We start from the raw sequence: 25,112 nt of genomic DNA on the forward strand, positions 1-25,112 counted from the left end.
GATTCCTCACATACATGTATAAATGGTCTAAATGGATGCACTCATCATGCGTATATACTTTAACTTAGTATTTTTATATTAACAATAACATAAATAGGTAATTAGAATCATATATTAGTTTACTTTTTGATATTTCTGTATGATGCACATGAAGATAATTAGATTAATATTTAGGTGTTTACTTTATGTTAGGGTTATTTTACACACGTGGGTAACATAGATAAAATTTTAAAATGACATTTTAAGTTATGCTTTATAATGATGTGTATTAGTAAATTGGATGAAGATTATGGGGTTACTTTAGATTATTTTTTATATTAGCTGAGCTCGGTAATTTAGATATAGGTTTAGAGCTCAATTTTTGAATATTTTCACTGGTGGGTAACTTTTTAAAAAATATAATAGATCAATGGCTATGGTTATTAGAGTTTACAGGATTGGCGTTTGATGTTTTTAATTTTTATGAGAATTTGTCTCTTTTTTCTAGCTTGTCTCATGGGAACTAATGCGGAGTCTCCAATGGAAAAAAATGAGACTACATTGCGACAAAACTATTACCATAAGCTACCTCTCGTTCGTTAAATATTCGAACACAATACTTATGTAGATATATACTTAATATCTTCATCCAATTGTGATAGATTTTAGTTAGTATATAATATTTTCAACCACATCTATAATCTTTAACTTTTTACTTTACATCGCAGGTATGTGTTTGAATTTGTTTAATGAACCCTAAGTTTGAGATACAATTTTAGCATAGAAATCTATATTCTCATCGCTTTATATCCTTATAAATGGTGACACACATCATGTGTATAGACCTTAATTGTTATATCGTATACCAATACTGAAAGATATAGACGATTTAGAATCATATATTGCAGTATATTTGTAATTAAGGTTATTTGATTCAAATGTAGGGTTACCTCATATTATTTTAAATAATAGCATGTGTGGGTAATATAGATGCAAATTTAAGGGTTACTTTAAGTTTTTTAAGTAACAATGATAGGCAATTCAATTGCAAATTAGGGAGTTATTTTAAATATTGTTTATAATGGCATAAGTAGGTAATTTGGATGAAGATTAGGGGTTACTTAGTTTATTTTATATAATGGTAGATGTGGTAATTTATATATAGATTTAGGGGTTACTTTAGGCTATTTTTATAATGGTATAGGTGGGTAATTTTTTTTAGAAAATATAATAGATCCAATGGTATAATGATTTGAATCTATCGATTGATGGTCGGATGTTTTGTTTTTTTATGAGAATTTCTAGAATTTCTCTCTTTTTCTAGAATATCCACCTATAGATCCTAGGTGGCTTCACTGAAAGCTTCAAAAGAAACCTCTAATTAGTAATAGTAAAATTTATACAATCAGTTTTATAATTAACCTATATTTAATACCCCTAATTAATATTTAAACATTCGACTAAACTTTAGTTCGAAGAACAAGAGCCCTCAGAGTAACCAAGCGGACACGGGAGGTAGAGAGCAGCTGCCGCCTGCCGGCTCCCTGTTTCTCACCTCATCTCGTTGGTTGCTCATTTGGCGCCGCTCGCGTTAACCTGTCCCCGAACCCAACTAATCCCGCCGCCGCATCACACCTCGCCTGTTTAAAACCCCTTGGATTTCCATCTTTGGGCAGCTAGGGCCCTCACTTCGCGACGGACTGGCCACCCCGCGCGACGCCTCTCTGCCTCTGTGTCTGCAATGGCCAAGCCCCGCGCCCGCGGGAACGCCGCGCCCGACGAGGATCCCAACGCCGCCACGGGCGTCCGCGTGACGAAGCGGGCGCGGAGGAAGAGCGGGCCGCGGGAGAGCCCCTCCCAGCGGAGCTCCGCGTACCGCGGCGTCACACGGTAAGCAACCACGCGGGGGCGGCTGGCCGGCTGCCCTGCCCCCCGTGTGCACTTCCCTTGCCTGATGGGTGTGGTGGCTCACCGTCACCGGTTGGTGTGGCGCAGGCACCGGTGGACGGGGCGGTTCGAGGCGCACCTCTGGGACAAGGACGCCCGCGGCGGGTCCCGGGGCAAGAAGGGCAAGCAAGGTTGGTGCTGATCGCTTCGCGATCCCCTCTATCAGTCTATGCGTTCCTGTTCGCGACTGACCTCTCTCTCCTTCCTCATGCCATTGCTCGGTGCTTCTTCTTCCGCGGTCGAGCAGTTTATCTCGGTGAGCAAGCTCTTCGGTCTTGACACGACACCGGCGCCGCCGGCCGCGTCCCTGGTGGTGTCATTGGGGGCTGCCATCTAACTCTTCCTGCGTTTTCCCCGGCGGCGTTTGCAGGCGCGTACGACGACGAGGACGCGGCAGCGCGCGCGCACGACCTGGCGGCGCTCAAGTACTGGGGACCCGGCACCGTCCTCAACTTCCCGGTACGCACGCGACCCAATTCCGAAACCAGAGCTTTTCAGCGCAAACATGCAGTGCAGCCAAATCCGACTCCGAATTCTTAAACCGTGCGCCGGGAATGTGCCCTGCAGCTGTGCGGCTACGACGAGGAGCTCAAGGAGATGGAGGGGCAGCCGCGGGAGGAGTACATCGGCTCGCTGCGACGCCGGAGCAGCGGGTTCTCCAGAGGGGTCTCCAAGTACAGAGGCGTCGCGAGGTACCAGCAAAAACATTGCTGATTGCTGGACTGATGGAAAATGCATCGGTTAATCGATTCAGAGGTGACACATTCTGGCTCCTGTCCTGCACAGGCATCACCACAACGGGAGATGGGAGGCGAGGATCGGGCGCGTCCTGGGCAACAAGTACCTCTACCTGGGCACTTACGGTGAGTACCATTTCGATGCTGTCCATCTATTATCTTAATATAATAATGTTAAAAAGAAACCACCACATTCATCAAAAGGGTCCAGAAATTACCACGTTAATCGAAAAAGAGAAGAATATATGCCGTTGGATTTTATAAAGATATAACATTCTAGACTAATTGAAAGAGTCTATATCAAATACAATTTACAATAAAAATAAACAAAAATTAATTGGTCAAAGAGATATAAATCTGGACTGCTGATTATTACATGCATCGATCTATCATAAATCTGCAATCATAAACATCCGGACATAATGTCACCAAAGACAAAATCTAACATAAAAACACAGTCTGCCTACCAACTTTGGAGTCCGTAGGATAGAAAAGTTCATCTCCAATTACTACTACCATATAAGTGTCCAATTATTTACTTTGTATAGATAAAAGAATAATCCTACCGGAGCCATGTATAGTCTTGATCGTCCAAAAACTTATCTTATGTAATACATCCACGATAAACAATGGACGGCATTTCTAGACTACTCATAAACTCACGATGCATGGGTATACGATACAAGGAATAATTGCAACTTAATTATGCCAAAAAGTATTAGAAATGTTGGTTGATGGGAGTGGATTAAAGGTAAGGAGCATGAGCATGCATCCGATAATTAAAGAGAGCTTGCTGATTTGAACCGGAGTGATAGACGATTTTACTTCTGATTCAAGTGTAATGAGACTATGTAGTTGGGTCTACGCGGAATATAGTATTTTATAAAAATTTACGGGACCTGCCTAAAAATATATTAGTTCACATAGAAAATATGAGAAATTCGCATATTCCAAAATGTAGGAAAATATGCCCACAAATTTGTGTGGGCCAACATAAGAGTTAAAAGCCACTATGTTCGCTCCAAAGGTCCAAAATTATCATCTGATTCAAAAAGTATATATGCTACACGGGGGTCATGGACTCATGCCTGTTTCGTGACATGATGTGCCAAATATCTTTTATCTTAGGATATGAAGCACCCTATCAAGGTAAGATAATTTCAGTTTCCATAAAGCATGCTGAACTTTTATTTCTTGAAAGCAAATTATAAAGTATAGTGCTTATTGACTATTCTAGAGATTTTTCTCTCGAGATGGTTTATTACCACTTATTCTAAACTTGCTTCTGTTTATTTATCGTTCTTTTTATCTTGTACAAATAAACAATGTAGGAGCCCAATTAGGATACGTAAAAGCATTTTACACAAAGCGAAGATATTCTTATACTTAAGAACAAAGTGCACAAGTAAAGGCTAGAAATAGAGGGAAGCAACTTCTCTACAGTAATGCATAGTGCAATTGGATCACGGACACGTGGATCCGGACGAATCTATTAGTGACCCAAAGCTGCAGCTCACTAGTGCAAAGGAGCCCTGTCCAAATTAAGCAAGGCAGGGCTCTAGCTCTAGCAAAAACATTCTAATCATACGTAGAAGATAGAAATTTGGGAGGATTTTCTCCAGCTCCAGCTCTAGCTCTATTTTCTCCACGTACAATAGTGAAACAACTCCCTTGAGCTGTTTCTAAAATGAACAAGAAAGCGGTGAAGGTAGAAAAATTAGCTTCACTACTTATCAAAATGCGTTTCTAGAATGGAGGATCTAAAGCCTCCTTAGATGGGGCCTAAAAAATAATTTCAGACTAGAAAGCGATAAGAATTGCTTCACTTATTAGAAAGGACAATAGTAACAGCATATGATGATTAGGGCCATGACAATGACAGCTTGGCAATGCAGCCATGTCGTAGCCATGACATGATCCCAACCCAGTCACCGGATCAAGTATCACCCTACATAGTTTACAATATCCCAATCATTGGGGCATATCTACAGCGATGATAAAGAAATGTCAAGAAAGTGATTCTAACTATTAATTTTGTTAGTATACATTGAACCATTAAACTAGGTATACTTCGCCGATCAAGAATCTAAAAAGATATTCTTAATAAAATGTATAAACCTTGACTAAACATAGCTATTTGCATCCATTTATTTTGAAACAAAACATCACAATATTAGTATAAAAAAGCTAGCTACCTGCGTGCGCGAGCCACCTTACTAGTTTCCCTAACGAGAATATATTCCTGTCGTATGAGTCAGCATGGGTTATCCAAAAGGCAGCTGTGTGGTGTTGTTACTGGATAGGTGGCTTTCATGATTTCATCTTCTGAACCCATAGGGGAAATAAACAGCTTTTGTTTTTGAGACAAAAAATATGTATAAACAACTTGAGATGCAGATGCCCCTTCCACGCATTCTGAAACTTTGCTGATGTGTTGCTGTTGGTTTTTAGTACTGAAGTCAAAAGGTACGATCTTTACAGAGGACGTGTCCAGATTCCAGAACAACCATAATCTTAATTCTTAAGTCTGAAGCTGGTTTAAAGTGCATTCGATGGTTCACTTTAGTCACTAAATAAGCCATTACTGTTTTCAGCTGTATCTCAAAGTTCTAATGTAAAGTGCTCAGATTTTAGGTAGAATCAAAAAAAATTTGTTACAAATTAATGACTCCTCAATTTCGCACGGTTGTACGTGACAGCAACGCAAGAGGAGGCGGCGGTGGCGTACGACATCGCGGCGATCGAGCACAGGGGTCTCAACGCCGTCACAAACTTCGACATCGGCCACTACGTCAACCACTGGCACCGGCACCGCCGTGGCGCCGGCGGCGGTGACAGCCTCGGTGCGATGGACGCCGCCACCCCGGTCGTCGTCCCGTTCCAGCTCCCAGACGACCTGCCGGAGCGCCCCGCCGCCACCGGACTCAACGGAACCATGGGCGCCGCGGACTTGCATGATGGCGAGGACCAAATGCCGCACCACGCGTGTTCCTTTCTCGGAGACGGCGCGCAGCTTGCTGACCAGGTGGGCCCGCCGGCTCACCACGCGGCGCCCACGCCGTCGGCGCTCGACCTGCTGCTGCAGTCGCCCAAGTTCAAGGAGATGATGGAGCAGGTTTCAGAAGCTGCGGCGATGGCGGACGGCAACAGCAGTTCATCGGCGGCGGAGACGTCGTGGGCGTCGTCGTCTTCGTCTTCGCCCCCGCAGCCGTTGTCGCCTCAGCGGCAGCCTGAGATCAGCGGCGGCAGCACGCCGGCGCGGTGCAGCTTCCCGGACGACGTGCAGACGTTCTTCGACTTCGAGAACGAAACCGACATGGGCTTCACCTACGCAGAGGTTGACACGTTCCTTTTCGGGGACCTGGGCGAGTACGCGGCGCCCATGTTCCAGTACTGCGAGCTGGACGTTTGATCTGCATTGGACGGCTGGCGTTAATACACCTTTTCTTTCTTATATGCAATGAGAGCGGGTACCAAATGTTTTACTCCTACGGGGGTCCTACCCAAGTTGCAAAAGACCAAGAGATAGTAGTATTTAATTGTTTCTACTAATTTTCTCACTTCTGTTTCAAATAGCTAGAATGGGGAAAATATTATTTTTTTTTGCCAAAAAGCTTGAGGTGTAGAAATTCACATATAAAGAAGCCAGAAAGGATTGACATTGGATGTCAAAATATACACACATTTTCATTATTTAAAAAATAAATTATCACATCTCATATACAAGGTTGCACATATGTATTTACAGGGAGCTGAGTGTGCGTACGTGTATGTGATTGTCTGCATTTATTTGTATTGTGCTTTGAAAAAAGATGGAAGAAAAAGTCCAATGCCCCTCAAATTTTGATTAAGTGGAACAGATTAAACAACCGATAAGATTAAAGAAAATTCAAAGCTACGAGATAGCATCACCTCTTTTGCATCTTATCAGAGGACGCATTATTGGATGGTTTCCCCGTACCTTTTCCGTCGAACCTATTTGTCTTTAATTTTTGCTAGTATATGAGAACTGCTCCGGTACTTCTTTTTTTAAAAGTTGCATGAATTTTAAGCAAACTAATAATCAATTAACTATACAGAACTCCTCTGGTACTCCTCTTTTTAAAAGTTGCACGAACGGCATTTCGAAGCGAAGCGACTTGACCTTCGTTGCCTCTAACTCCCTAATATTATATTCTTCGCCATCCACTAAAAAAACTCAGCCATTTCACTAGAGATAGACGTTAGGTAATTAACGATTCTCGTGGGCCGAGAGTAGCAAACCGCGATGACTTGGGGGCTCTAGATTCCGTGTGCTGGATAAACAATGTAGTTTTAAACCTCATTAGACCCAATTAATAGGTCCAACTTGTAGATAAATAAATTTAATATTTGGGAAGATTACATTCAACATTTTTTGAGAAATAAATTAACATTTAAAAATCCTACATTCAATATTTTTAGAAAAATAACTACTTTCAACATTCTTCTTGAACTATTCCAACATTTCACTAGAATGGATTCAACATCTATTACCAGCAGGAAAAAAATCTGTATTCTTCTCTGGCGGCGGCAGCATGCACGGCGGCGGGGGCAACCTCCGGCAGCGTCGGGGGCAACGCACGCGACAGCTAGAGGCAGTGGTGCGCGCCCCCGCAGCGGTGGAGCTCGCCACGACGACGCTGGGGGTCAACGGCAGCCACAGGGCGGCGGCGCCTTCGGGCCATGGTGGAGGAACACGCATGCGTGCGCAGCCCCACGCCGTGCGGCCGACAGCGTGTGCGGCTGCAGTGGTGGAGCACGCGGGGATGGTAGCGGTGCGCGGTCATAGGGACAGCGGAACTCCGGTTGGGTGGCGGGCACAAAGAGCGGCATCGCTTCGGAGAGAATGGCGGCGGCGCTCGGGAAAGGAATGACGGATGGAGCTCTTAGCATGAATCTCAAACACCGGAAGCCCCGTAAAATATTGGCTTGCGGAAGCGATATAGGATCACGCGGATGGCTTAAGAGAGCCAATGCCTCATTTGGGCCGGTTCAGCCCATCTCTGCACACCCAAAATCGGCCTAAATAAGCCCATAAACGGAGGAAACCGACCAATCACCCCGCAACCGCTTTTCTATTCTCCCTTCTTCCCGCCTTCCTCTCCATGACTCCATCCACCCAGACCACCACGCTCCCCACGCCACTTCCCCTCCGCAACCGCTCCAAGTTTTCCAACCCCCGCCGCGAAACGGGACCCTAAGCCCTAACCGCCTCGCCTCGCCGTCGCAGCGGCAATGGGTGGCCCTCGGGCCGCCGCTGCCTCCACCTCCTCCGCGTCCCCCGGGTCCCGGCGCCGCTCCAGCCGCCTGATCGACCCACCGCGTCGGGACGATCAGGATCAGCCCCCACGCGCGCTGTCTACCGAGCCCGCCTCGACGTCCTCGCAGCCCCGACGCCGCTCCACCCGCCTGATCGGGCTCCGGCGGCGGGGCGATCAGGATCAGCCCCCACGCGCGCTCTCTTCCGAGGCCGCCTCGACGTCCTCGCAGCCCCGATGCCGCTCCGCCCGCCTGATCGGGCTCCGGCGGCGGGGCGAACAACCGCCCCCACCCCCGCGCGCGTCCACGCCACCGCTAGTGGTCGAGGGCGATGCGCCTCCTCCCTCGGCTGCGCCAACCACCCGCCGCTCAGCCCGTGTCCACCTCCGCGTCCGTGGCCTCCCCTCGGAGGCGTCTCCCTCTACTCCCAGGCGGCGGCGGCGCAGATCACCCACGGCGCCCCGGCCCAAGTCGATCGAGGCCAAAGCGGAGGAGTGGAGCAAGGAGAAGGCAGCGTCGGGTGTTCCGCAGGAGGAGTGCGTCCTTCCCTTTCTCCAGAAAGGCGCCCCCAGGAAGGTACGTACATGGCTGAACGGGTCCCTCTGTTTCGTGTCTAGCTCTCTTGTTTGTGGTGTTGTTGCGCCGGAATCGGCCCTCAAACAAACCCTCGATCGATTCGACTCCTCGCTGCTCTGGTGCTTTGATTTGGTCACGGAATCCTGCATTTTGGCCTTTTGATTTTGTGATGTTGATGGTAAAACCAGAGCACTGATATTGCCAAATTTGAGTGTCCAATTTCACATTCGAACGTTGGGATTTTCTTAATCTACACTCACAATATGGATGCATTTGGTGTTAATAAAGAATGAGCATCCTTGATGATGCGATCTTAATAAGATATGAAATGAAATCACATAGGAGACAGTTAAGCAGCATCCGTGTTCCAACTTTCCGTATCTGAAAGGTCATGTCTGCTGTGGCCTGTAGGCCCGTAGGTTTTCACGTGCTAAGAACCCCTAGGTTACTCATGTTTAGGACCAGATTTTCCTGGATGTTTTTAGGTTTTACACGTCCTAGTATATAGTCGTAAAACATATGAAATTACATCCATTTCACTATGGATCTATGCAGTCCTTTTGAATTCATATAATGTCGCATATTTTCCCTCTCCTGTTCTTTTCGTGGTAGATTACAAGACTACTGTTCCTGATCAAATTTGGTCCTGCCAGGAATTTTGTGCACATGAACGTAGTAGTTGTGCATTTTCGACTATGTCAAGTAAATATTGTTGATTTTATCGAAACATATGCACTGTTTTGAGAAACAAACCAAAAATTACTGTAGGTGCATTATAAAGTGCAGTGTGCTGATTCATTTGGGTTATCCATAAAGGACCTTGTTATTTCTATTCATGACAGACTGACCACATTGATTGTAATTCTTCTTGGCAATACTGTAGATGGTTGGCTTGTGATATTCATACAGTTACCAACATGGCTTATCCAGGAATTTGGCAATTGCATGGTTAGATTTATTTTCTGTATAGAAAGGGGATGGTCCCTTAATGGCAGGAAAATTGACCAATATGAAAACCAACGAGGATTCAGAACAAAGGACATCAAGTGGCATTATAGACTTCTATTTTATATTATATCCATCGGTTCCATATCAAGAAAAAAATTCTATGAATTCAGATATTATTAAGATAGTGGACTTTGAGAATTAGCAAAATGGTTGGACGGGATTAACTATGCAGAGTTAGGAGTAAATTTCCATAGGAACACCACTGCATGAAAATAGGAATCAGGAGTGCGATTCCAACTTCTGTTTGATTAAGATTAAGGGGACCGCTTTCGACGAAAGGATAAGAGAAAACACAGATAGTGGTATAATTTAATTGTTCCATACAGACGGAGAACAGATAATATTTTAGAAATGTTATACATTGTATTAATGGTTAACTTTATATATTCAGAGTATACCCACATAGAACGAGAATTCAACGTGTTTTCTCTGAAAGTAGTGACTGTTTGTCTATAGGCAACCTGAAGAAAGAGTTGTGGTGACCAGGGTCAATCTTCCTGGGTATTCTTCCATTAGAGAAACACTGATGCATATGATTTTGGAATGTTCTGTGGACCATAATGATTTGAAAAAACATATACAAATTGTTGAGTATCTCTGATCATCAAAATGTGATAGAACTGACATAAGGAGGCAGTCAGACCACAATACTGGTGTCTAAATAGAAAGAACTCTGGAGGCATTTCTTATCTTCATGATTTGTTGGTATGGTTGCCGATATATAAGAGAAGAAGAAAAATAATGTTAGACTATTGCAAAAATATTTGCACAAAGGATAACAATACCATCAAGGAAAACAGGGAAAGGATGTATGTTTGTCAATAAAGGAAGAGATAACAGAAGGAAGGTTGGTCAATAAATGATGAAATTATGTCAAGAATTTCATATTACAGCATTCTGATTTACTTGAAAGGCTTCTGCAAGAAAGTGATGTCTTCACAGTTCATACAGTACTGGTCTGGTCCATATTGAGTAGATCCTGTCTTATTGAGGTAGAAAAGGAACTATGATGCTGCTGATTTTCTGAAAACAGTAATCTCAAAATCCTTTGGATTTAGGTGGAGTGCCTGATTTGCTCAAAGAGTATTCTGCCTGATGAAAGGATGCAATGTTCAGTTAATCACTGTGGTGTAACTTTGCACAAGTCTTGTTCTGAAAAAAGAGAAGGATGCTGTCCTCGGCATGTGAGTTCTCTGAAACTAAGCTGTAGATCTAACATTTCATTTCTTGCATAGCCTTGCAGTTTTCACTTTCTGTTTTGATTGAGTGCAGTCAGGATATAATTGAGTTGTGTCGATCTTGCGATCAAAAGTAACATGTTTTGAAGACCTTTCGTTGGCTTTGAATTTGAAGAAGTAGAAGAGTTGGTAGATGTTGTGACAGGGGACACTTAATTATTCAACCTCAGTGGACTTGTCAAAAGATGATAATGTAAGACAACTCACACTTTTAATAAAAACCGGCAGAGGTCAATTTTAGGTTGAAAAAACCATGATGTACTATGGATATTTATCTTTGCATTTGATTGGTAAAGTTCTATTTAGTTTTAGATAAGTTTCATATAACTGACAATGTTGTATCTTCTTCTTCTTGTTAACTGCACAGATATGTTTTTACTGCAAAAGGAGGACATCTAGACACCGTGTGCAACGCACAATGCCTGTGTGTACTGAATGTTTACTGAAGCATAACAGGATGATTGATTCTGAAGATCCTTCAAGCTTAATGATTTGTTGGAGTATTTGGCCATCAACAAGCGAGGTTGATGCCATATTCATCCAAATTAATTGCTGCTTTGTTTTCAGTTACTCATATATATATAGTAAGCATCTTCAATGCCTACAGAATATAGAAGATTTAATTGTTCACATGGACATTACTGAGACTTTTAGCTACTATGAGTTCATTTACTCCTAGATGACAGCACATGAGAACTATGGTTTAGTTCTGGATAATAAAGAATCAGATTTGTCAATTAGAAACCTATTAACCTTATCCACATGTGTTTTGATTCAGTATATGACAGTTGGATATTGACTAGATTATTTTGTGCTTTTCTCACAATTTCATTAGCATATGTTCAAATGACAGCTGATCGCCTGATCCTATTAGCCTTATGTATAAATGTTTGATTGTACTCATGTTCATAATTCCTCAATACTATTACAAAAGTAGCATACTGATAGGTTATTTGCAGTTTGCTTATAATTTCACGTGTTCTAGTATTTTATGATTATAGAAGAAAATCATAAAATCACTTGTACTATTGAAATATATGGTGAAAATAATTGGCTATTGACAAAATATCTTCGAAATTGTCCATATAGCTATGTAATTCATGTAGGTGCAGGTAATAGCAAAGTCAATGCACAGGCCATATGATAGATTGAAACTTTGAAACTTCATACACCATCCCATCTTCTAACCAATCCATTTTTCCTTGATCAAATCTTGAGCCACTGTAAAGGGCTAAGATTGTTGCATATACTTACATGTACACAAGTGTTTTGCATCAGACTAGCACTTTCAGAAACCTGCCTTATGTCTTATCAGGATTGGACTCTATTATTTTATTGGCAATTTTGCTGATGTCATGATATGTGTTTCTTACAGGATGCAGGCCCTGCAAAGGACATAAAGGTGATTTATATTTAGTCTTTGTTATTTGTTATCCATGTTATTGAACAAAATAGAACCTTTCCCTTTTTTTTCACCAAGTAACATTAACTTTTTTTCCGGAAAGGTGGTCACTGAGACGAGATTGGATCAATCAGCCAATGTGTTACTACTCTTCTGTTTTTGTCTTCCTAATTGCCAATGAAAATATTATATTAGTAAAAAAATTACTATGGAGATTGCATTTGTGTTTTGGCTTTTCATATTGGATGGTTATTTATGGAGCAATCCGGCAATAAAATCAAGGGGAAAACCAGGTCATGATTTCATTCAAAATTGTTTGACATACTCTTATTGAGATTTGATCCATTTACAGGAAGCCTTCCAGCGATTACCTCTCCCCTATGCTAACAAAGAGTTCAATATTGACCCTATTAATAAACAGGATTTGGGAAATGAGAGCGAACCACCTCCATATGTGCATCTAAAGCGCAGTATCCTTTGTTAGTTTTAACTTAATGTTCGTAATTGTATATAGTGTGTCAGATTTGTTAATCTGTAAGTTGTAACTTTGACTACAGCATCAATTTTCATCTCCTTAACGAACTAAGACGTTTATATTGTCAAGAATAAATGTGACAGTGATGCGATTGAAAGTGGATGTGTCAACTGTGACCATGACTCAACATGTGAAAGTTGTTCCTGCAGGTTCGGCCATTTCTTCTGCTGAACCTTGTCACCAATTGTTTATCTATGGTGTCAAATTTTTTGACTAATTATATTCCATTAAACACATATCCTTAGAGCATAGATGGATATCTACACTCCAATTACTGCACATCTTGTGCCTGCTGGAGTATTTGTAATTTGTAGTCTACAGACTGCTGAATAATGTTGTATGTGTTCAATGTATAGTTATTACCATGACATGCTGAAATTTTTCGCAAAACTAAGACTACTATTGCAGATCTTCAATGGTTAGCTGCTCTCAGGCTTGTCGTTGCTCAGTTAAGTGCTCCAACAAACCATTTCGCAGAGAAAAGAGGATCAATATCGTTAAGGTAAGGCTTCAGTTTTCTCAAAAGGAAATTATAGTGATTAGTGATGTTTGTAGAGTGCTTGCACTGTACTTTATGTAATGCTGAAGTGTTCCGTTATTTATCTACGGTTCTTGCTTAACATGAGATTAAGTTCTCCATCAATATAAGATCTTTTATTCTTATGTCTTCATTTAGCACAGCTTGTTTTTGTTTTGGACATCTAATATTTTGGACTAGCAAATAACTTCCTGATGGTGGTCTAATTCTGTAGACAGAGAAATGCGGATGGGGTGCTACTGCTCTGGAAACCATTGAGAAAGATGATTTTGTGATAGAGTTTGTTGGAGAAGGTACCGGCTTTCTTCTTTAATTTGTCGCAGTTCACACGTGGCATGTCAATATGAACTTATGAGATTTTAATTGTCGGTTGTTGTTTTAACTGACAACTGGTTTTTGTTCTCAAAATGAGCTATTGCTTAAGAATACATATGGATTCATTTTAGCTTAATATCCAATTTACACTGGTCAAAAGGTAATAGTTTTAATATTCAGCTCATGTTATAGAGGACAATACCTGAATGTAAATCTGTGTGTTGTAAAGTACATCAAAATTTTGTGCCTGAATTAAGTAACCACCTACCATGATAAGTACAGCCTTGCCCAATTTTCTTAAGCAGTATTTATGGGAGCAAGGTGATGAATCATCCAATGAATTCTTTCTGTTGTGGTTTTTAGCATCTAGAGACTATCTTTCAAACTTATGAATGGCATGTTTGGATATATTGTTGAGGCCCATTAGATAGCACTGAAACAATCTCCGAAACAAAGAAAAGTTTTTTTTCTTTTGTGAGGCTCTTGCTATTTATTTTCTATTAATATTGACTCAACTTCTGTGGTTTCTCATGGCACAATACTGATTATTGAAATATTTTCCTTAATGTTCTAAAAAAGGAAATCTTTTCCTTGTTTCCCGAACATAAGTTTCTCTATGGATTAGAATTGTTAATTCTTCTCTACAAATGTATAATAGAAGCAGTATGTTTTATTAGGTGGCTTATTTGTTGAAAAATAATGGTAATGGCAATGCTATATTTGTGCTCAAAATACTTTCTTTTTAATGACATCGTTTTTCATATTTTGCCATCCCCCTTCAGTTATAGATAATGCAATGTGTGAAGATAGGCTCCAGGACATGAGACAGCGCAGAGATCAGAATTTCTACATGTGTAAAGTCAGCAAGGACTTTGTAATTGATGCAACTTTTAGAGGAAATGCTTGTCGCTTTTTTAACCACAGCTGCGAACCTAACTGTCGGCTGGAGAAATGGTAAGAATGTGTTCACCCATCTTTTATATGCGATGCTAGCTTCTATAATAATTCATTCATTTATTTGGGTTCCTTTTCTTGTTAAATTGGCAGCTGCTCCTATTTTTTTTATTTAAATATACAGTTTGATTCAACCTTCTTTTATTTGCCAGGCAAGTAAAAGGCAAGACAAGATTAGGTGTGTTTGCTTCACAGACTATTAAAGTAGGAATGCCCTTGACTTACAACTACAGGTACTTCAGACTTACTCTCATTAAACCTCAAGGTTGCCAAAAAAAAAATTCGAGACCAGGACTTCAAGTAATGAATGACCAGTTTAAATTTTTACATGTGGGATTTCTTGTCCCTTATATTATTTGCCATGCCACTGTTCAAGCGCCCATAATTTGAAACTGAATCCATAAAATATACGAGGTAGCACATGGTCGTGTGTTCTACTTATGAGTACTTGCATCGAGTAGTCATACTGATTCTAAGTTTTCAAAGTTGTTAGTATTACTAATAGTTTTATTCAGTATGTCCAGGTTCATGTTTTTGACAAAATATGTAATAATCAGGTTCAGGTAGACAACGGAATTAGACTCTAGAATGGATATGCCTACGGTCATATGCCACAGCAATTGTCGATCCATGACTGGTTTTATAGTTAGGGATCCTTGGTGCTACTTTTCGGCATGTCTTTACTACCAATTATACAAAGTTGAAGAGCAACTTGATTTAGGCTGAGCCAATAATTGTTCCTACTTCCCAGGCAGAGTTCCTATATTGCTTTTCTCTGTAGAAAATTTCTGTCAATCCACAGAAGATATGCTCGCTTATGTTAAGAAAATATTTCTTTGATGTATGATCGTTCTCTTGTTTTTGTAGATTCTCCCCTTCTTTTGGTCCAGAGAAAGAATGTTTCTGCGGGGCTCCAAACTGCAGAGGGAAATTGTGATAGGGAAAGCTTGACCAAGGAAGATGTACACTGTCTGAGGTATATAACAGGAAGGCCCAAAACACTGGGAAATAATAATGGAGTATATTCTGAGGGTTGGTTGAGCAGAAACTCTCCCTAGCTAGTTAAAAAAAACAAGAGTGGTATCATTTTCTCTAACATGATGTATCATAGACATAATATTAGTGTTTGATAGCTATCACTTCCACTGTTTCTTCTGATTGACGATTCAGTCAGTGCTTTCTACTGTTCTTTCATCTTTACAGATGTTTCTCTGTAAATACTAAATACACATCATTCGTGGTACTAAGGAAAAGACAGCTTAGATGTCCTTTTTCCTCTTTTTCCTCTTTAAATTCTGTATTAAAAGTAAAATATATGTGGTTGCTTGTTCGATCTTGCCTCAGTATAGTGAGCCACATGGTGTACGATCGAGAATAACTGGCATTCACTTGGTTAGTGACTTTGTCCCCTGGACGGCTGGACATTTGCTGTCCATTGGTGGCTTCCCGTTGGATGTTAAATTCGCAACTGAACTCTGTGTGATGGTGCTTGAAATTGCCCCGTGATTTCGACTGGAACCGCCCAAATTTGCTTGTTTTGATCCGTAACCATAGCCATTATTTATGAACTGCATCCTTGTTTCAGTCTTTCGGAAAGGCACCAAATGGAATTGAGCAGCTAGTTACCTTTACAGGTCACAAAAGCAGTCAAAATGACTGCATGCCTCGCAACTTGCAACACATTCCCTACATGCTTGCTTACTGCAAAAGGTCGCCCTAGATCAGTGGACCGGAATACCAAAGGACTGCAATGCTGCATGTGCCCGTGTCACCGGATCAGCAGTAAGAACAGCAGCAGCAGCAAAAGAAAAAGAAGCCTGTGAAAAGAAGCAAAAGAGAGAAGCCATCCTTTTTCTTTACATCTTTTTCAGGGAAAAGGACAGCTCCCATCAGAAACTACACACTGTGGTCTAAGCTCTAAAGCACCTAGTGGTTACTTCAATTCCAAACTGGCTCGCAACAAATCTAAGCCCACCCTCACTCTCTCTAGTCTCTACCTGTAATTTTTTTTCCAAGCATTCTGATCCTCTGAATTTTGATGCTATGAATAGCGAACTGGTTCTCCCCAGCAAGGCGACGTCTGCTACCTCGGCCCTGACAGCTCCATCTCCTCGACCATGTCGATGGACCGCGCCTCGTCGCTGCTGAGACTGCTGTCGATGTCGTGGAAGTCGTTGAAGAACACGGAGCCGTTGGAGTCGTTGCGGTGGTCGTAGCCGAGCGCGTCGTGGCACACCGCCGCTGCCGGCCGGTTCGTGGCCTCCCATTTCTCGGCCAGGCCGTCGCCCTCCAGCATCCGGACAACCTCGGACATCTTGGGCCGGTGCGACGGCTGGAACTGCGTGCAGAGGAGCGCCACATGCACCATCTCCGCCACCTCGATCCGGTCGTAGTGCGGGCCAAGGTCCTGGTCCACCAGCAGGTCCAGCATCTTCTCCTGATGCACCTTCCTCACCTGTTGGGTAAACAAACTGAAGAATTAAACGAAATGCCTCACCAGCCAGAACACATCAATCCACTTGTTTCATTCTGCTGTTGTTTTCCATGGTAAAAGAACAGTATCATTCAGAACGCAAATTTTGGATGCTAAGAACATTCCGCAATCAATCAAAGGAAGAGTTGCAACCGAAAGGCTCAGATGATCAGCATTCAGGCCATCAGATGTGTTATGTATAGCTCAGGCCCTCAGGAGGCAGGGAGCATGCATGGTTTATTGCAAGTATACCAAACTGCACTTCCTACAGCAGGGGAGGGTACGCGGATAGGGGACCGGAGTTCGGTTCAGTTATTGCAAATTCAGATCGACCTGAGACGACATCCTGTGCCGCATCAGGTATTCAGACGCCGTCCTTAGTACTAGTACCTTGCTAATGAATGCACACGACCGTGTCTCCAGCACGCATGAATTCAGATTGGATCACCAAACCTCTATCGAAAACGACATGAATTCAAAACCAAGCTCATCATTCTTTCTAGCAATTTGATCCTTTGTTTGTTTGTTTGCATTCAACAGCAGGAAGCAGAGCAGCAGCAGAGGATATATACGTACCCAGTCGAGCATGACGCCGCCCTTGTGGTTGTGCATGGCGCCGGAGCCCTTGCCGAGCTCGAGCGCGCGCTGTCCCGTGACGAGCTCGAGGAGCAGGATCCCGAAGCCGAATACGTCCGTCTTCTCCGACGACTGGCCCGTGGACAGGTACTCGGGGGCGATGTGTCCCACGGTGCCCCGCACGGCGGTGGTGACGTGCGAGTCGCCGTGGTCCAGCAGCTTGGCGAGGCCGAAGTCCCCGACGACGGCCTCGTGGTGCTCGTCCAGCAGCACGTTGGCGGCCTTGACGTCCCGGTGGATGATCTTGGGGTCGCACTGCTCGTGCAGGTACAGCAGGCCCCGCGCCGCCCCCACCGCGATCCGCTTCCGCGTCGCCCAGTCCAGCGCCGGCTTACCTGCACGCAGCACACGGTGGCTCATGGGTTAATACAACGGGGTACGCAGTTGTTCGACGCGTGGGTGCACGTGGTTACGGCGAACAGGTAGGCCGGTGTACGTGACGAGGTCGATCGCGCACGTCTTGTCAACGGCGTATCCTGCACTGGGATCGGCTTGGGCAGCGAGCCACAGCGCCATGGCTGCTGCCCTGCGTGTGCCAGGTGACAGTCCAGACATACGGAGCAAGAGAGGCGCGTTCCACAGGACCACAGGGTCCGCGGCTGTGCGTACTGCGTACGCAGGTACGACGAGCTTAGCGGGGGGGCTCAAGCTAGCGATCGATTAGGCAGCTGAGAGGCTGAGAGGTAGCTGAAGAATGATGCCAACAAGTGCGGCGGATTGGGACACGCGGAGCTGCAGGGCGGAACAGTGACCCGACGGGCCGGAACACGGGCTCGTAGTTCGCGCTACGCAGGGAGCTATGCGTCGCTAGCTGGGTCCCCATGCCCCTGCCGGAACAAAAGAAGAAGCCGACATGCCCTTGGCTGTGCTGTTCACAGCGGCGCCCCCACGCCTCCTGGTTCTCCTGGACCACCACCACCTCCACTCCACCGCTTCCCCGATGAAGAAGCGCTGTAGCCTAGTAGTAACCCTGATCGACGACCTGGCCCATCATGAAATCAAGCATCGAGAGAGCCCCTAGCAGGATGCCGGATTAGGACGGACACGCGTGCGCGCGAGCGAAACCGAGGCAGCGCACGCGCAGGCCGTCACTCCAAACCGGCGGGGGCTTGTCTCGTTGACCAAACCACGGGCGCAGATCAAGCTCGTGAGGACGGCGGCGGCCAAAAAAATTGCAGCGCCGCGGCCGTGCATGCGGCTTCGATCGGGTGGCCCAATCGAGGCGGCTTCTGGCAGCCGCGGTGGCGCCTGGCCCGCCGCACGGCCTGCTGCCCGGCTGGCGCGGACCCGAGCGTCCGACCTGGCGGTGTACGGCTACGGCGATACCGACGACGGACGCGGGCGGGGTGGCCTATTACGTGCGTCACGCCGCCAGGACGTGGCAGCTGCGACGGCGATAAATACACGCTGCCGCCTCGTCTTGTGGCTACTGGTTACCCAGCCAGTGTGTGTGCGGCGTGGTGCTGCTACGCTACCAGAGTACAGGGCCAGTACGCGCAGATACGCCCCCAGCTTGTGCTTCGTGTCGCGCTGCTCGGTGGCGGGTGGGGGCGTGCCGCGGCCGGGCGGCAGCGATGGCATGCCGCGCCCTGGATGAGGACAAATCGTGAGTGCGGTGGTGTCTGGCTCTGGCCTCCGGTGGTCTCCGCCCTGGCCCCTGGGGCCCCTGCCACACCCCCATATGGTCCCCCGCGCGGCAGCGCCCCAAGTACAGGGGCCGCGCGACCACGCCTGACTCCCCTGGCTAGCCGGTACTGTGCACCTCCCCCTCCCATGACTCTTGCGTGCACTTCCGCGCGCGGGACCCGCACCGGGCCGACCGGCAGGATGGAAAAGGACCCACCGCTCCACCTCATCGCGGCACGAACCTTGACGCAAAGCGGTGACGTGGCGTACGTACCTCGGAGCCGCGACGCGACGCTGCCGTTGGGCATGTAGGGGTAGACGAGGAGGCGCTCCCCGCTGGCGGCGCAGAACCCGACGAGGCGGAGCAGGTGGCGGTGCACGGCGAGGCTGATCATTTCCACCTCCGTGCGGAACTGCGCCTCGCCCGACGCGCTGGCCGGGTCGTTCAGGCGCTTCACGGCCACCGTCGTGCCGTCGGCGAGCCGGCCGCGGTACACGTTCCCGAACCCGCCTTTCCCCAGGATGTGCCGCGCGCTGAACCCGTCCGTGGCGACCTGCAGCTCCCGCAGCCCGAACTGGCGCACGTTCCCCAGCCGCGCCACCGCCGCCACCCCGGCGCCCTCCAGGTCCCGCCCGCCGCCGCCGCCACGCTCTGCAACAACAACCATCCAAACAGCGTGCGTCCACGGGGTCGTTTAAAATCTTCCTTTCATCAGCGAAGGTAACGTTGCTGTCAGGGACGGTTGGTGATGGAGACGTGGCGCTGCGTGTGTACGTACCGAGAATGCCGAGGACGGAGGAGTGCCGCCGCTTGCGACGCCAGAGGAAGCAGGACACGGCGAAGAGCACAAGGGAGGAAGCGCCCAGGCTTGTCCCTACGCCGATCGGCAGCCGCGCCGCGCCAGCCTTTGACCTCCCCGCCGCAGCCGCCGCCGCCGCCCCTGCACGCACACACAAGCACAAACGCTGATCCCCAGGCAGCGATGAGCACAGAGCAGACGCACCCATTCAGGCCAGACCGCGCCACCAGCAGCCACCAGCCGCGACTGTTCCCGGCGCGCACGCCGCAAGCGACGGCGCCCCGCTCCGGCGGCACGATGTCTCCTAGACCGGCTGCACGGCGAAGCGAGAGCACAGGAGCCCGCACCGCAGCAGCGACGCATGCGGCATGCATGCGCGCCCACGAACGCCACGCACTCCGAGAAAAGCGAGAAAAAAGCATGCACCGAGCGCGACTAGACAGGAGTCGGAGTGGCCGAGTGGTGGAATGGTCTACGAAGATAGAGACAGGGTCGCAGAGGAAGAGTGTGCTCACTGCTGCTGCCGCCCGGAGTGGATTCCAGAGGGAAGGGCACGGTGACCGGCGCCCGAGCGGCGGCGCACTCCCCCGCGCCGGCGTTGCCCCCGCAAATCATCGGGTTGCCCACGATGCTGCACGCCACACGGACATTAAACAAACACAAACCTTGGCATTAGATTCGATGCTTACCACCACCATCATCACGCAGTTCAGGTTCTTTTAAAAAGCAAAAGGCGATCAAACTAGAGTGGAATCGTGGATTAGGATAAGACGATTCACGATCGGGTGAGTGATCCGTGCTTACTTGAACGTCCTTGTCGGGAAGAGCGGGACGGGGCCAGTGAGGTTGTTGAAGGACAAGTCCCTGCGAAACCAACGACCAGACGCATCGAGTCACGGATTGAATTCGATTAAAGAGCAAAAGGGAACCAAAAAGAAACAGCGGTGTAGAATTGAGGAATGCGATGGGCTCTACAAGACACGTACAGGAACAAGAGCTGCGGGATCTTGGCCAGCGACGCGGGGAACGGCCCGGACAAGCTGTTGTTGTTCAGCCTCCTGCGGAAAAGAACAGACAGGGCAAAGAGCAGCATGAGCAGCCGTGACACTACTTCGGTCGGGGAACGGGATCATGGTCATGGGAAGGCTTCGCGGGACTCACAGGTACCGGAGGGTGGAGACGCGGCCCAGCGTGTCGGGGACGCGGCCGGAGAAGCGGTTGTTGCTGAGGTCCAGCGTCTGCAGCCGCGGCAGCGCGCCCAGCTCCGGCGGCAGCCGGCCCGAGATGTTGTTGTTCTGCAGCAGCCTGGAATCAAAAAGCGAAATGGGCAGAGCAGCAGCGTCAAATTCAGTGATGGTTCTCATTTCCCTCGCCCATGACGAATTCAGTGATGGGTGGGTGGTGGAAGGATTGACAAGAACAGTAGAACATCCAAGAAACCAAGGACTTACACTTGCTCGAGATGGGTGAGGTTGGCGATCCTCCCGGACAGAGTCCCCGACAGGCCCTGGCTCGGCGCTCCCCTGAAACGCGAAGCAGCTGTTAGTGGAACTCGCCGTTTCTTCACCAAGGCCAAGGCTCGAGGCCGGCCGGTCACGAGACGATAGAGAGAGAAGAGCTGAGACTTACAGGCCGATGACGAGGTTCTGGGCGGAGCAGGTGATCATGGCCCAGCTGCAGGGGTCGACGGAGTCCTGGTCCCAGTTGCTGAGCACGCCGTGCGGGTCGACGAGACCCTGCCGGATGGCGATCAGCGCCTGCACTGCACGAAGAGCTCGCAACCAAGCAACGCGCAAATCAGCCACCGGAAGTGCAATCGAATGTTGGCGCCATGGTGCGCTGCCTGTGAGCAAGTGTCGACGGGCGCCAGCAGCGTTAATTACCTTCGGGGTTGAGGGGCTCGGAGGCGACGGCGAGGAGCGGCGCCGAGGAGAGTAGGACGACGGCGGGGAGGGAGAGGAGGAGGATGAGGACGCCGGTGGAGAAGGCCATTGGAAGAGCCGGGGGAACGGGCCGGAATGATGGGGGGAGAGGCGCCCGAGTGGGGAGGAGGAGGAGAAAGAAAAGTGAGACGAGAGCTGGGCTGGGCGGGCAGGGGAGGTAGGCGGCAGGGCATAGAGTGGCTTTGGCCTTTGGCGTTGCTTTTTTTCGTGTCATGCAAGAGGGAAGGGAAGGGAAGGGAAGGGAAAGAAAGCGAGGCGAGGCCGGCCGGGTGGTGGCCTGGTCTGGCCTGCATGCCCACTCATCCCGTTGCCATGGCATCTTTGGGTGACAGCGACAGGGGAGAAATGATCATGGATGGCATGGAACATGACGGCTGGGGCCGTGGTGATGAGTCCGCGGGGCCGGTGGCGCAGTTGGTGCAGGGTTCTCGGCAAATGCCCGGTTTCTTTTCTTGGGTCTTACGTGCGGTGTTGTTACTTGGGAAGCGCAGATGACTGAAGACTGAAGAGGTCGGTGGGGTTGATGATGGCGATTAGGCCCATTTCTTGTTCAGTCAGGCTGATTCATGGAGTTGTTAATGTTACTAAACAGAAAAAGGTTAGATCCGATTGTCGGCTTATACAGTTATATTTTGTACGAACTGCCAGCAGAGAATATCCATCTCTCAGTACAGTTTGATCTGCTGTCTACAGGCTGCAGCACGGAAAAAAAACCAAGGCCACGTTACTTACCTCCAAATTTCCAACTTTGGCACAAGATTCTCCGTCACATTAAACTTACGGTACATGCATGGAATACTAAATGTAGACGAAATCAAAAACTAAGCGCACAGTTTTATTGTACTTTACGAGACGAATCTTTTGAGCCTAATTAGTCAATGTTTAGACAATAATTCACAAATACAAACGAAATGCTACAGTTACGCATTTATGGCAAAATGCCAATTTTGCCTCTTCCAAATTGGGAACTAAAACAGGCCCAAGTAGGCTAGCACACGCGATCCTTGATGACATCCACCGGGAAGAAAGGAACCAGGAGTCGCGTACTGATTGAGCCATTTGGATCTTAGCTGGGAGCACCTACGCGCGCTAAGCCATGTGGTCGTGAACTATCATATCATCAGTGAGTTTATTCAGAAGCTGTTAACTGAAAAGAGTTTTTCAGGTTGTTCCGTCCAATGAAAACACGCAGGAAACCGCCGTGGATTCCCACAAAACAAAGACAACGACGACAACAACAGCAGCGCCATACTACTCAGGGCTCTACTCTGCTTCTCCTTGCAGCTTCCAAAGGACGCACGGCACTGATTTCTTCCTCAATCCTCATAGTTCCGGTAGGACAACTGCCAACTGGCCGGCCGCCTTACCGGAGGGGACAACGGAATTCGATTCGAAATCGGCATGGTGCTGATTGATTCGCGCGTCAGAGAACAGGGTTCCCCGCGCTGTCGCGCAGGACCGGGGTGTATCCGCCCTGTTCGCTTCAGCTTATTCATCCGGCTTATCAGCCACCAAATAGTGTTTTCCTCTCACAACAAATCAGCTGTTTCGGCTTTTCAGCCGGCTTATAAGCTGAAGCGAACAGGCCCATCATCTCTCGATCTCAGCTCAGCTGCTCAGGCCTCACTCCTCAGGGCGGAAAGGAAAAGCGTCCGCTACTGGCATGTGGCCCCGCAAAGTTATCCCGGGCCCGCGTGGAAGCGGCAGAGGGTCCACGGCCGCGTTGGCGTTGAGTACCGACGGGGTCAAAAGACAGGATCGGCCCGATAAGCCCTGACCGCCTGACGGGCTCTGACTGAGCAGCTGCTTGCGGCGTGCCGCACTGCTGCCCGGTAAGAATGACGGTGGGACGCTAGGAGCAGCGCAGGGGCATCTTGCCGCAGCACTAGCATTGGCGGTCGATGGCTCGATGTCGATGCCATGCATCTCGCACCTCGCCACCGTGGGAACGCATGCACTTCGGGTGTTTGGATACGAGGTGTTAAACTTTAACAGTGTCACATCGGATGTTCGGATGCTAATTAGAAGAACTAAATATGAGTTAAATATAAAACTAATTGCAGAACCCTGTGCTAATTTGCGAGACAAATCTATTAAGCCTAATTAATCCATCATTAGCAAATGGTTACTGTAGCACCATATTGTCAAATCATGGACTAATTAGGCTTAATAGATTCGTCTCGCGAATTACACTCCATCTGTGCAATTAGTTTTGTAATTAGCCTATGTTTAATACTCCTAATTAGCATCCAAACATCCGATGTGACGGGTGTTAAACTTTAACACCTAGTTGCCAAACAGGCATGTACCGAGAACGCCCATTAGTCGCCTCCGTTTCAGCACAGGACGTACGTGGTGGTCGCTTTCTCTCTGCTCCTGACAAAGCCGACCAAAGATGACGAGGGGAAGAAAACTACTCCTAGAAAAGAGATTGGGAGAAAGAGGAGGGAGAAAGTGCATTGAAAGGGAAAAGGAACCGGAGGGGGGAACAAAGGAGGCCAAAGACGACGGGGATAGAAAAGATACAAAGAGACGGTGTAGGACACTGCCGCGGTGATGTGGCGAAAAGAAGAGGTCGCGGGGCACAGGCAGGCAGGGCAGCCGGGTGCAGAGACCGCAGGGCGATAGGCACCGGCTCTGCTGCTGTCTGCCTCGGCTGCTGGCGGCTTGCTGCAGCTCAGTGCCTCTGTGTGCTCGCTCGGCGCTCGCCATGCATGGCTCGTCCATCCGGCCGGCCGGCCGGTCGGACACTCATTGCCGCCCACCTCTTTTTCGGGCAAGCCTGGGGCGCGGGCACCGGCGCGGCACGGGCGCTGCCGGGCGCCGGATGGGAAAGGAGGGAATCATGGCCGCGGCCGGGGTGCGGAATCGAGTGCGCTGCGCTCCTCCATACGAGGCGGCGCGGCGCCTGCTGCTTGCCAATTGCCATTGCCATGCTATGATCCGCCCCCGCGCGCGTGTGGCATGGATTGCGATCGCGACGCTGGGGAGGAGGGATGCTCGTGCCGCGCCGTGTCGGGCGCCGTGTGGCCGGGCTTCTTCCGGCGCTGACATATCGTTAGTTTGCCAGCAGATCCGTATTCCAACAGGACCTGGCTGGACGGAAGGGCACCTGCAAGTTTTTT

The 25,112-nt window shown here is 47.6% G+C and overlaps 3 protein-coding genes across 3 annotated transcripts; 2 read left to right on the plus strand and 1 right to left on the minus strand.

Moving 5' to 3' along the window:
• Window positions 1-1,675: 1,675 nt before the first annotated feature.
• LOC101756673 (AP2-like ethylene-responsive transcription factor At2g41710) lies at window positions 1,676-6,223 on the plus strand. The gene is made up of 7 exons (XM_004973513.3): window positions 1,676-1,869; window positions 1,975-2,057; window positions 2,174-2,182; window positions 2,297-2,385; window positions 2,494-2,618; window positions 2,713-2,789; window positions 5,363-6,223. Exons 1-7 carry the CDS (start codon window positions 1,721-1,723, stop codon window positions 6,073-6,075), a joined length of 1,245 nt encoding a protein of 414 aa, XP_004973570.1. The 5' UTR covers window positions 1,676-1,720; the 3' UTR covers window positions 6,076-6,223.
• A 1,696-nt stretch (window positions 6,224-7,919) lies between these two features.
• Window positions 7,920-15,446, plus strand: LOC111257723 (histone-lysine N-methyltransferase ASHR3-like). The gene is made up of 9 exons (XM_022827767.1): window positions 7,920-8,519; window positions 12,141-12,167; window positions 12,520-12,621; window positions 12,682-12,701; window positions 13,111-13,204; window positions 13,455-13,533; window positions 14,338-14,509; window positions 14,662-14,742; window positions 15,377-15,446. Exons 1-9 carry the CDS (start codon window positions 7,920-7,922, stop codon window positions 15,444-15,446), a joined length of 1,245 nt encoding a protein of 414 aa, XP_022683502.1.
• A 668-nt stretch (window positions 15,447-16,114) lies between these two features.
• On the minus strand, window positions 16,115-22,204 carry LOC101757092 (probable LRR receptor-like serine/threonine-protein kinase At2g23950). Its single transcript, XM_004973514.2, has 11 exons — window positions 21,928-22,204; window positions 21,674-21,806; window positions 21,496-21,567; window positions 21,206-21,349; window positions 21,031-21,102; window positions 20,849-20,908; window positions 20,560-20,675; window positions 20,024-20,185; window positions 19,519-19,896; window positions 17,559-17,953; window positions 16,115-16,964 (listed from the first exon to the last, which is right to left on the minus strand). The coding sequence occupies exons 1-11, from the start codon at window positions 22,199-22,201 to the stop codon at window positions 16,593-16,595; spliced, it is 2,178 nt and encodes a 725-aa protein (XP_004973571.2). The 5' UTR covers window positions 22,202-22,204; the 3' UTR covers window positions 16,115-16,592.
• Between the last annotated feature and the right edge of the window lie 2,908 nt (window positions 22,205-25,112).

Source organism: Setaria italica, chromosome VI (assembly GCF_000263155.2).
Source record: "Setaria italica strain Yugu1 chromosome VI, Setaria_italica_v2.0, whole genome shotgun sequence".
NCBI lineage: Eukaryota > Viridiplantae > Streptophyta > Magnoliopsida > Poales > Poaceae > Setaria > Setaria italica.

Bases quoted from the DNA above. Each gene is read 5' to 3' on its own strand.
- LOC101757092 (XM_004973514.2), bottom strand. From the start codon at position 22,201: ATGACACGAAAAAAAGCAACGCCAAAGGCCAAAGCCACTCTATGCCCT. The intron at 21,807-21,927 runs GTAATTAACGCT...CTCTTCGTGCAG, and splicing joins CGAGCCCCTCAACCCCGAAG to TGCAGGCGCTGATCGCCATC. The intron at 20,676-20,848 runs GTAAGCACGGAT...TGTGGCGTGCAG, and splicing joins TTCCCGACAAGGACGTTCAA to CATCGTGGGCAACCCGATGA.
- LOC101756673 (XM_004973513.3), top strand. From the start codon at position 1,721: ATGGCCAAGCCCCGCGCCCGCGGGAACGCCGCGCCCGACGAGGATCCC. The intron at 1,870-1,974 runs GTAAGCAACCAC...GGTGTGGCGCAG, and splicing joins GCGTACCGCGGCGTCACACG to GCACCGGTGGACGGGGCGGT. The intron at 2,386-2,493 runs GTACGCACGCGA...TGTGCCCTGCAG, and splicing joins GCACCGTCCTCAACTTCCCG to CTGTGCGGCTACGACGAGGA.
- LOC111257723 (XM_022827767.1), top strand. From the start codon at position 7,920: ATGGGTGGCCCTCGGGCCGCCGCTGCCTCCACCTCCTCCGCGTCCCCC. The intron at 13,534-14,337 runs GTACCGGCTTTC...ATCCCCCTTCAG, and splicing joins GATAGAGTTTGTTGGAGAAG to TTATAGATAATGCAATGTGT. The intron at 14,510-14,661 runs GTAAGAATGTGT...TTTATTTGCCAG, and splicing joins AACTGTCGGCTGGAGAAATG to GCAAGTAAAAGGCAAGACAA.